Source organism: Delphinapterus leucas, chromosome 18, assembly GCF_059928025.1.
Source record: "Delphinapterus leucas isolate spDelLeu-1000000601 "Yukka" chromosome 18, BTC_Dleu_Yukka2, whole genome shotgun sequence".
NCBI classification, from domain to species: domain Eukaryota; kingdom Metazoa; phylum Chordata; class Mammalia; order Artiodactyla; family Monodontidae; genus Delphinapterus; species Delphinapterus leucas.
In genome coordinates, this window is record NC_143146.1 from 66,998,991 (window position 1) to 67,010,906 (window position 11,916).

Here is an 11,916-nt window from a genome sequence, read left to right on the forward strand (position 1 = left end):
ACACTGAAATAATTGGATAAGACTATGAAAAACTTATACAAAATTTACTAACAGATAATTTAAACATAGCTGTACAAATCAAATTATAAATAACATAGAAATTAAAATGTAGGTCAGCTTGGGTAAACATTAATTAATCCTTTTTCCCTAGGACAGCATTTCCGATCCGTGTTCCTTGAAACATTAGTGTCCTTTTAAACACTGACAGGTTTGTGTAAAGAACATTTTCTCTAGTCAAGTACATTTGGGAAATACTGTTTATTCCTACCTCTTAGGCTTCTGGGTGAGTCTAGGGCCTCCCCAAACAGACATCAAGACAGGAGTAGATGTGCAAGAAATTTATTGGGGGAACACACCACCTATGAGATAAAAAGGGGAGGAACTGGAGGAGGAAGGGAGAGCCTCCAGATCACGATGCTGGTCCGACCCCTGTGAAGGAGAGAAGGGAGAAAGGAGGGCTGCATATGAAGAGACCCTGACTATGGTACGGTGCTAAGAAAGTGTTCAGAAGGGTGTTTAGGAGACCTCTCTTGTGAATCCTCTAAGGCAGATGGAGGAATATGTAAAGAGAGCAGAGCCCTGGATGTGCCTCTCAAAACAGCCACTGTGTTCCCCATTCTCATCTAAGACATGCCTTTTGTTTCAAGACCCTAATGACAGTTTTCCTGTATCATCTGGTTTCTTATACTGAAATGAATGTAAGAATTATGAAGAGAGTGAACTTTGTACAATACATGGATACCATATACTCTTACCTCCAATTGCAATTTTTTTCCTTTTAAACTCATTTTATCCAAATGTACTTTGAAAAGCTTTATGCTTCCCAGCAATATCACTTTAGATTTGATTAACTTGAGGGCTAGTGATTGCCTATAAAAGGTACAATCCATTCATTCATTCAACAAAATATTATTGAATCTCTAGGATGAAGCCAGATGCTAGGAGGACAGGGATGAAATGTGTGCTCTAGGAGGGGAGACAAGACAAGTAGAAGCCAGTTATCATGAGAGACATTTACCCTGAGGCTGATGGGGTTGTGAGGCCAAAGGCTAGATCTAAAGAATCACCTCGGAGGTTGCCAAGCAGTAAAGGGAAGTGGGAAATGTTTAGAGAGAGAGATCAGCGTGTGGGAGGGAGTAAAGGAAGGGGGAACAAGGCGATCAGGGAACTAGAAGGGACTCGGCACGGTTAACTAAAGCAGAAGCTGTTAGATCGGAGTGGGCAGGGTCTGGCTCATTCAAGAGCCTGCATGCCCCCTATCTTATTCCGGTGGTGATGCGGAATTGAAGAATTAGATGCAGGAAAGAGATGCCATCAACTTCATTTCAGAAAACCCTGGAAACAGGGAAAAGGAAACTGAAGAGCCATCAGGAGGTTGCTACAGTGAGGGGTGCATATGAGAAATGACGGGAACTAAGCCAAGGCAGTGACAGCCGGAGCACGAGGACAGAGATGGATTCAGGCATCGGGAAAATAACCACTATTACGTTTTATTTCTGTGAGACATTCTACTTTGACGTATCGTCTCAACGTTATGCATCTTTCCCAGCCCTTCTCTAGCCCTAAATGTCAGAACTGCCACATCAAATTGTCCACTCCAAACAGATACGTCAATCTTCCCACTTCCCTGGCTCTTGCTTTCAGTGCTCGCTGGGGAGGAAAAGAGAGGAAAAATAAGGCTGAAATGAGATGCTATGCCATTATTTTAAAGGCCTAAATCCACATCACCCCTTTCTGTGAAGCAGAACACACACCGCCAGAAGGCCAGTGTCCCTCCAGGGCCTACTGATCCAGGGCTACTAATCTGGAGATTAACAAAATTTCTATTCAATCCCCAGTAAGCACCACTCTCCCTCAAGGCCAAGTCTATTCTTGATTTGCCTACCAATCTTTAGAAGAAAGTTGAAACAGTGTGTTTTTGCTTCAATTTTCCTCATCTTGTGTACTATGTAAGTGCTGCTGAAAGGAGCCATATATGAATATGTAGTGAGTTGAACTGTAGGATCGTGAATGATTTGAGTTTGAGCTGCATTTAGCGTGGATATCTCCCAAGGGATGAATATGAGAGATTGGCTTAATTATTCTGAGGTCCCATCCTCTGGTAAAATTTTCTTTTTCTACCTCTCTGAGCATCTTCTAGGGCTAAAATATATGCTTGATGAGTGACTAAATCAAAACTGGACATTGACATAATGGTATCCCTTTACAAAGTAAGCATCATTTCCCTGACTTAGAATTAAATGTAAATTACCCCTCAGAGTTACCCGACCAATTCAGTCCTCAACCCACTGTCTTTACTGCCTAGGGTCCAATAGGGAAACTAGAATAGACCGTGCTTGTTTACATCCCTTCACTAATCTGTTTAGGCTTGGAGTTCATCCCTTGCCAATTTATGGAGACCTACATGAGGAGTAAAAAGACAGGAAGGAAAGAGTCTCAGAGTAGCTATTTTACCACACATGAAAGTCTCTGGATTCCTCAGAACACTTCATCCTAATAGCATGCCAGATTTATAAAACCAACACAGAAGCGTTCTTGAAATAAAGATGACATTTGTAATACTCTCAACTAAAATCCCAGGCAGGTGTGTCAGCCATGGTAATCAGTAAATAAGCCTAACACGTGGTCAGAAGGCAAGTTGTTTATTCTTTAGGAAGTTTAGACTATATTACAAGCTACCAATGTCTAAAAGAACCTCAATACATTTACATTCTAAAAAATATGTCATCTATATCATAGCAACACTAGTTTGACCCAACCTGCAGAAACCTATAAAAATCAAGACCAATTCTGTTGATCTGGAGATTAAGTTCTGAAAGCGCTTCGGTTCTGAAACTTATCGTAGAGGAAGGACTGCGGGTGGTTCCACGAGAGACACGTGCATGTACCTAAAATAAGACCCAAAGCAAGTTCAGCACAAGCCAAGGACTTTGGTTTCATAAAATCTCATGTGGGCCACAGAAAACATTCTAGTAGTTTTAACAGAAAGGAAGGAGCTGGCTGACTAGATGTACTACAACGCTGACAAGTTATAAATCTAGGCCCCTCCAAACTGATTTTCTTGATTTGACATGAAACCTTACTCTTCCATCCTCGCACCAGATATGCAATTTGTTGTATTTTTAATTCTGAAGTTACTATCACTCGTTAAAGCTTTAAATAGTGAGCCCAGGTAAGAGAATCTCAGGAGCTTACTTTGAAGCCTTGTACTTCTCCCTAATTGCTTGCTGAGGTCGGTGGGGAATACCCAGGCACACTTTATGCAGCTCACTCAGGCAAGGCACAATTTCACGTAATGAATAGCCTGTAAACGTAGCAAGGGTTTCTGGCTAATCAAAACAAAAGACAAAAGAAGAAAATTGCATCATACAGCTTTATAAGATATCAGAAATCTGAAGATAAAACGGTGAAATAAAGGAGATTAATCACTTAGTAAGTATCCATGTTCATCTCAAAAGAAACTGTAATCCTTCCTCAGAGACTTTAGAAATAAGATATTAGGAAAAACAGAATTCTAAATTTGCTCACATTGTACAATTATAATGCTCACTTTGGGGACAGTTTATTCTCTCATGAGCAGGATTTTTTACTGGCCTCTAAAGGGCCTCTACTTACCTGTACACTCTATTTAAATAGAATATGAATGAGTCTTAGCCAAATTCAGAATAAAAACTAAGAATTCTAGAAAAATAAAAGTAGATGCCCCACTCTTGTAGCACAAAGTGAGCCTTCAGAACCAAATCTTAGGGGCCCATCTCTAATCTTGCCAACCGTCACAAGCCAAGAAGCAATGCTAACTGCCCTGTTCCTTTGAAAGCCTGATACAACCTCTGACCATCCTAACTGGACCCAGGTTATTTTACACAGAGGGGAAAAGTCAACATCTTTTGCCTTGAAGTGGTCAATGCTTATACTACAACAGCCCTCCTTGCATAAAGGTGGGTGTTGAGGTTTCCAGACCTGCTTCCATTCAATGAGCTTGCCACCACCATCCCCTTGACCCTGCAACCTCTGCTCCCCAGTGAGCTAAGCCACTGAGTCCAAGCCATGAAGACTGACCTGCAGTACTCAGCGGCACATTGTAGTCTGCTGGCAAGGCAACCGGTTTCTTATTAAACTAACTCTCCTTCACAAGAGGCCAGCCCATTCTAAGCCTCCAGAGTTACTGAGCAGACTTTAGATAGGCCTTGAGGTTCATCTAGAAAGAAGCAACGAGCACTTACCCAGAAGTACCTGTTCACAGTATAGTTTGCCAGGCAGTAAGCAGCTGCAGCGATCAGTGAAGGAAGGTATTTCAAGAACGGGTCAGCTTCAAGGAGACTCAGCTCTGCTACATACTAAGCACAAGAGGGAAAATCTCATTGGAATTAGGAATTTGACTAAGGTTACAAGCAAACCTAGAAATGTCAAGGGGACAAACTGTGTCATCTTTGTTCAGTGTGCATCTGGTGATGAGTGCAGAAATAGATGCTCAAAATTATCCACTGGGCTAATAATTGCTATGCCTGTCCATAACCAGAGTAACATTTATGTTGTAATAAATTTCAAGTAAATTTCAAAATGGATAGGCAAGTATTTGGCCTAACCATACAGTATACGTGATGGGTTACTTATACTATAGGAGTGCAGGTTTATGCTGGTCAAGTAGCATTGCTCTGGCCACTGGAGCGGACTAAAGCCTTCAGCCAAAGGCAAAAATATGTCCATGTTAAAGCTATTAATTTATCAGGCAAATACATGCAGTTCATAGGCTAGAACAGTACCAGTGGGAACTTATCAAATTAAAAGAAACATATTGGGAAATTTATAGAGACACCCTTATTACTCTTTGCATGGCATATAAATACCAGATATATTAGATCATTATGGACGGAAACCAAGTTTTCCAAACCAATACTTCAGTGCCTTCAACTAAAGTTTAGAACTCCAAATGACCAAATAGTGCTTCATTACTTAACAAGTTAGGATTAGATTAGAGCCAAATAGAGCCATATTTATCTTGTTCCCATTCTGTAAACCTAAGAGGTATTGCTTGTATGTGGTCTGTATATAACAAGAGAACAGTTTCCAAGCTTAAATTTTTTCTAAGACCTGGGTGATTAGACAACCCGTGTCTGCCAAACACGATTAATAGCAATGTCTCGTAAGCAGAAGTCATGTTCTTAGAATTAGTTCTCTTCCAGTTGCCAAAAAGCTTTTCTGGGCCCAAGGCAAAGAACTGAAAAGGAAGGAAGAACTGAAGGAGGCTGCTTTTTTTATCCATTTGGCACTGAAGTTCTTGGAAGTCATGTGGCCTACCTTGGCTAGGTTCTCAGTCCTGACACACACCCCTTGCCTCCTTAAGTACTGAAGGAGAAACTGGTTGGTGGTTGGCACTGTCAGGTCAAAAGCCAGGACCTTCAGGAGCAGGTGTTCCATTCTCAGCAGTTGTTGTTTTGTGTAGGTATCATCAGTTATAAAGACAAACTCATCTACTCCAGGTGGATATATTTCTTCATATTTCCTACAAAAGGGAAAGAGTTTGGGGAAGTAAAGCTTCGACCCTGTGCTCTCCCTCTTGTGCTGTCACAACCATGCCTGTCACATGGCCCTTGCAGACTTAAATATCACTTACAAATCACGAAATCGTACAGGTGTGAAAAGAGGAGGAGCTTGTTTCCAGAACAAGAACATGAGTATGACAAGGATATGTCGTACTTACTGCTACGAGATAGTAAAGAAACAATTTCCAACCGGGAGTTTTAGGTTTTGGCTTCTGATATGCTGAAAGATTCTGAATGACAGACATGTGGGTGAATTCCTCTTAATTCTATAGACTTCAAATCATCTTTTGTTTTTGTTTTTGCGGTACGTGGGCCTCTCACTGTTGTGGCCTCTCCCGTTGCAGAGCACAGGCTCTGGACGCGCAGACTCAGCGGCCATGGCTCATGGGCCCAGCCGCTCCGCGGCATGTGGGATCTTCCTGGACTGGGGCACGAACCCGTGTCCCCTGCATCGGCAGGCGGACTCTCAACCACTGCACCACCAGGGAAGCCCCAAATCATCTTTTGGAAAAGAATGTTATGTTGAACACAATGGTAGGAAAAAACTCCTTTGGTCTTGAGTTTTTTGAAAGATCATGTTCAGTTTTCTCTATTGAATTAGCAAAAGATGCTATGTATCCAAGAGATAGATAATGATACAATTTCACAGTTATCGATTCTTTGGTTTTGTTTCTCCTTTCTGTAGGGAAATGTTTGCAATATTTTAGGCATTAATAAGTATTATATCTGAGACCAGAAGAATAGAAAGGAAACTACCATTCACTAGCAGGTCACTTATTTAAAAGAATATTAGCCACAACGTAGCCCTTTTCTACACAATTAGATATTGTTATGAATGATTGATAGTAACAGGAACCAGCTAAAATAGCTTATTCACTATAACCAAATAAACTGTGTTATTATGAGTCACTTGCTAGATCATGAAGAGAAGGCTTTTATGTAACCAAAATCTCTTATAATAGGACATTTACTCATACTAGAATACAGCCAAAAGACTACACCACAAAATAGTTAAATTGGATCCTGAATTTGAGCTGATGGCTGCCTTAGTCATGATATTGAACTTCTTGTTAAGAGGATCTTAAACATCCAAATGGAAGAGTGAACATATGGTAAGACTCAGATTCTCAGTAAACACTGTAAAAATGATGACATTCTATCAAAGGAGGAATGAATAAGTTTTACTTATCAAGCACTGCATTTCTCCAATAAATGGGAACGGAAATCAAGTGTTTTGACAGGCTGAAGTTTCACATTATTTGAGCTGAAGAACACTTACGAAGCCAGGAGAAGAGCTGCTGTTCCGACAAGCTGCAGTTTCCCTCTCAGAACAGACATGCAGGAAAGAAACCTGTCCAGGAAGTTGACGGCCAGGTAGAGAGTCTCTGCCCGAAGCTTATATTCTTCTCCCACCTCAACCAGCCAGTCCACCAGAATCGTTCGCATGCCTTCTGTGATGTCTGGTTGTTTCCTCATGTAGTGCACTTTGGGCATGTGTCTTATCTGTTTGGGGAAAGAGTTTTGATATTCAAATAGTTGCTATGTTAGAAAGATTACACCACAGAACAGTTGCTATTTTTAAAAATCTCATGAGCAAAGGTTAGCAGGAAACTCAGTCAAGAGCCAGATAAATCTTTACCATGATATGGAAGAAAGTGAGAAATTCTGGTTCTGTAATGCAATTAGTTAACAGATGACTTAAAGGAGGGGAAAAATGGCAATAATCATTATCCCCAAGAGTGAAATACTTAACATACAAACCCTTTTTTTTTTGGCGGTACGCGGGCCTCTCACTGCTGTGGCCTCTCCCGTTGCGGAGCACAGGCTCCGAGTGCGCAGGCTCAGCAGCCATGGCTCACGAGCCCAGCCGCTCCGCGGCATGTGGGATCTTCCCAGACCGGGGCACGAACCCGCGTCCCCTGCATCAGCAGGTGGACTCTCAACCACTGCGCCACCAGGGAAGCCCCATACAAACCCTTTGAGTCAAAGAGAAAGAGTCCAAATAACTGCTACTCACCTCACAACTATTATTTTTCATAAACGTTCTCATGTTTAGATGTCACAAGAATGCCAGTCACCCATGGTTATGGCCAAGAGTGTATAGCTATCTTAATATGAAGTGCTTGGGGTGCTGGAAATTGAAGGAGAAGTTGGGAAAACTCACTTCAGCTTCTCTAAGGTATTGATGAATTTCTTCAGCATATTCAGTCACATTTATCACATCTGTACCAAAATCTGATGCATCTTCAGACTGGGAGTAGAGAGATGAATCTACCAGCATAGGGGAAACTGCAGGGGGTTCAACAGTATCAGGTAAGAACATTTAATTTAAAAACTAGTTCCATCCACTAAACCCCTACAGGCAGTTGTGAAAATAGTTACTACTCAGGGTGTTCTCTTGCTAGTTATATGCTACTAAATGCTGCAGACGATTACAAAGACAGGGTACCATCAGCCACAGATGAGTCCCATTACCTGTGTTAAAATCCAGCAGGAAGTGAAGGTCTGACTTGAGTGTTCTGGTGTCTACTTCATAGGCATCCTCAAATGCCATCCCCTCTCGCCCTGTGCAGTTGTCTCTGTCCCCTTGCTCAGGCTCGTCCACGTACATGTCAAATCCTTGCTTGGCTGGCCCCTGAACCCCGCTGGCAGACAGCGCTTTCTTTCCAGCTGGAGGGAAGACATTTTCTGACCCAGAGAAACACCTGAGTGCTGTGATCCCCTAGAAAAGGGTTAAGTTTCTTGTTAGAGGCCACCCCGTAGCCATCATAGGTGCTAAGAACCCATGTGACTCAAACCAGCAGGCTGGAAAGATGAGAGGAATCTTAAATTGAAATATCTATGTCTGCAATTGAATTTCAGAAAATGAAGCTTCCCAAGGATGACTTTGCCCTTATCTTCGTCTACATTTGACATTTGGGAAAGGAGCTACCTAAAATTTGTCATCTTCCTCATGTATTTATCAAAGGGAACTCAAGATTATAGAAAAAAAGAAAAACTATAGCTCTCCTCCAAAGTGAACTAGGTACCACATGTGGATGGAAAATTGTAAATCAGTTTTTGTGCTTGTAGCATGACAGGCTTTTATACCAACCCAGCAAGGTTCTTGACACATAGTTACTGAGTTCCTATTGTCCTCCTTAAATAGTTAACTTTTAGTCAACAGGCTCCTGTAAAGGTCCCATTTAAACCTAGTTACTTAGAAACATGATGATTTTAGAAATGCATACTATGCATAAATTCTCCTATAAGATGTAGAATCTTATTATATGACATAATGAGAATAATAAATGAGGTTCTGGACATTTTTAAAATACAGCCAATAGTATTTTCTCAGCAAATTAGATGTGGGGTGGAAGAAAAAGAAGGGTCAAGGATGACAAAGGTTTTGGGGTTGAATAACAGGAAGGATGGATATTCCATTTACTGAGATGAGGAAGACTCTGGGAAAAGCAGTCTGGGGCCAGGGTTGGTGTTTGGTTTCGCCTAAGTTTGAGATGCCTACTGCATGATCCAAGTGGAGACATCAAGTAGGCAGCTCACCATGTGAGCCTGCAACATAGCTGAGAGGTCCAGACTGGAGATAGAAGAAGGAGTCATCAACAGATAGATGGTATTTAATGCCAGGAGACTTGAAGAGATTGCTAAGGGAGTGCGTGCAGATTGAGATCAAATACTAAGCCCTGGCACACTCTAGCTTTTAGATATTGGATGAGGAAGAACCAAGATATTGAGGAGGTGTGGCCAGTGAGCTAGGTGGGAAACCAGGAGAGAGCCGTGTTTTCTAGGCTGAGAGAGAAGAAACTATTTCAAGGAATAAAGAGTGATCAATAGTGTCAAATGCCACCAATCAGTCCAGTAAGGAAAGGATTAAGAATTGAGTCAAAGACAACAAGAGAAGAATTTGAGACAGAGTATTCATTCAACAAACACTTGCATGCTACCCTGGCCAGGCACTATTCTAAACACTGGGAATACAGCACAAAACCTGATGTGCAAAATCCTCATCCTGATGGAGTTTACAGTAGGCAAACTCTCAAGAAACACTGCCGTGAATGGGACAGTTGCTGCCAAGAGCTTTGTAGCTGAAAGGTTTTTAAGACTGAAAAAAAAAAAATCACAATATATTTGCATGCTTCTGGGTTTGACCCAGTAGAGAAAAGAAAACTGAGAAAGAAGAGCTGATGGAATGATATCCTCGAAGAGGCAAGAGGGCATCAGGTGTGCTGCACACATGGGGTTCACCTTACATGAGAGCAGGGACACATGGGTCATGAAGCAGGAGGGGGATGGCAGAGTATATGATACATGGGAGCATGTGGAAATTCTCTTCTGGGTGCATCTATATTTCTAGGAAAATAGGATATAAAGTTATTAGCTGAGAGGAAGGATGGAGATAGAGGCTTTGGAGGATAGAGAGAAGGGAAAGTGTAAAATAGACGGTTTCTATAAGAAGGTTGTAGAGGAATAGAACCGGGAAATGTAGAGGTAGTGCCTGGCAACATAGAGGTTAGCTAACGGTTTTGAATTTAAAGTGAGCATAGGAGTAACTACCAATTCATGACAGGTTTTAGACTTCAAGTTTAAAGAAGTAAACATCGCTAAGCAAATTAAGTTTGTTAAAACCACCTTTACTCAGTTTTTTCCAAAGCTTGTAACAGATTACTTTGGGTAATTTTCTCCCATAACTAGATGCCACCAAAACACAGATGCCTTGAACAGTCAGTAGATGAGTCAGTAGATGAGGCTTCTGACCTGGCCTCCATCATGGCTTTTTTTGGGGGGTGGGGGGTTCTTAAACCTCTCAAATTTTCTCACCTATACAATGGAAAGAATACCTGCCCACCTATTCCACTGTACTATTGCCAACTTCATTCCACTATAGATGTGCAGTACAGGCTTAAGGCACAGTTATGAGAAGCTTGTCTAATAACATACTTGAGGAATATTTTTTTTAATTTCAAAATTCATTCTTAAGGATCAAACTCCTCATTTGCATTTTAAGTGTCTGAATTTGTTTACAGTCTGTTAAGGGAGGTACCTATGATCAGTTAGGCACAAGCAACTGATATCAGATGGCCCATGATCCGTTTGCCTAACTGTCCTTTGTCCCGAGGAGAAGCCGACTTTTGAAGCATGCATTTGGAAGTAATCTAGTAGAGCCGATCCAATCCTGATTCTAACACCATCACCAATGAGCTTAACAAAGGTTATCCAGGATGCTTCAGGCACAGCCTAGATCAATCTGAATACCAGTCCAATCTGGAAGATCCCCAGTTCCATAGTTTATTTTGGGGCATTCACATTTCCTTTTAGCCCAGAACTTAACTGACTTTACACATACTTGACCTAAACAGTATGTGTTATTTCCTTGATATTGGCAAAATAACAAAGAAAATTATTCATGTTTCTAGCTGGAAAAGGGACCTGACAATGTGATCTTTAAAAAAAAAAATGTCCCTATAGTCCAGATTCCATGGTTGAATACTCAAGAAGAGTTTGGAGGTAAAATTTCAAGAGAAACCCACCTCCCACCAAGACATGAGAGCCCTTCTCAGCGAGTAGCCTTCCTGGCTCTTCTCAGGCATTACCTGGCCACAGGTCCTCCTGTACTGCCCATTCTCAGTTAGCACCCCTAGTACTGTTCTTTGTGGCAGATCCTGGCCAAGCTGGGCTCTGGTTATCATCTGACAGGCATCAGGACCTCGGGACACTGGAGCCAGCACTACTCCACTCTTGGAGCTGCTGAGATGCATAGCCTCAGTCTCCACAGGCTACTGCTAGCAAGGAAGGAGAAACAGACAAGCTGGTTAGTCAACCTCTTCCACCAGGGGCTCCAAGGATGCAGTGAATCTCCAGAAGAGAGAGCACTGTGACAGATATCTTCCCTGCAATTATTAGGGCTGAAAGGGCCTAAGCCACCGTGCGAGCGATCAGAGCTGCTTTGAACCAAAACAGTGATTTGAATCTCTCCAGGCTTTCTTCCAAGATCTGGTTGACAGCTGGTAGGAGAGAGAGACGTCTGACAAACCTCCAAGCCGAGACGCTAAGCCCCACGTTAATTGGGAGTCCAAATCTGCAAGCCCGTGTCTTTCCGGGCTATTATGCTTATTCGTCACCCCACCACCCCCCTGCCTGCAAACAAATGACCCAGGATACATCACTGTGGGAAAGTACGTCCCTTTCCCACAGTGATAAGCAGGGTGCTCTTCCGCGGCCCTCCTCCCACAAGTCAGAAGTCCCCAAAACCTGCTTGGAACCCACAGCGGGCCTCGCTCTTCTCCGTCTTATATCTTTATACATCTGTCTCAAACAATTAGCAAGTGCACACGAAGACTGGGAATGAGGAGCCGCCGAAGGGGGCGGGGCGGAA

General features: G+C 42.2%; 1 protein-coding gene across 1 annotated transcript; it reads right to left on the reverse strand.

Moving 5' to 3' along the window:
- Positions 1-921: 921 nt before the first annotated feature.
- On the reverse strand, positions 922-11,317 carry CCNA1 (cyclin A1). The gene is made up of 8 exons (XM_022574674.2): positions 11,135-11,317; positions 8,019-8,265; positions 7,708-7,832; positions 6,823-7,046; positions 5,299-5,503; positions 4,224-4,337; positions 3,196-3,329; positions 922-2,888 (listed from the first exon to the last, which is right to left on the reverse strand). Exons 1-8 carry the CDS (start codon positions 11,297-11,299, stop codon positions 2,837-2,839), a joined length of 1,266 nt encoding a protein of 421 aa, XP_022430382.1. The 5' UTR covers positions 11,300-11,317; the 3' UTR covers positions 922-2,836.
- Positions 11,318-11,916: the final 599 nt, after the last annotated feature.

Coding starts and splice junctions, on each gene's coding strand:
- CCNA1 (XM_022574674.2), bottom strand. CDS start 11,299: ATGCATCTCAGCAGCTCCAAGAGTGGAGTAGTGCTGGCTCCAGTGTCC. Junction 7,833..8,018: donor CCTGCTGGATTTTAACACAG/GTAATGGGACTC, acceptor AACCCCCTGCAG/TTTCCCCTATGCTGGTAGAT. Junction 2,889..3,195: donor GAGAAGTACAAGGCTTCAAA/GTAAGCTCCTGA, acceptor GTCTTATTTTAG/GTACATGCACGTGTCTCTCG.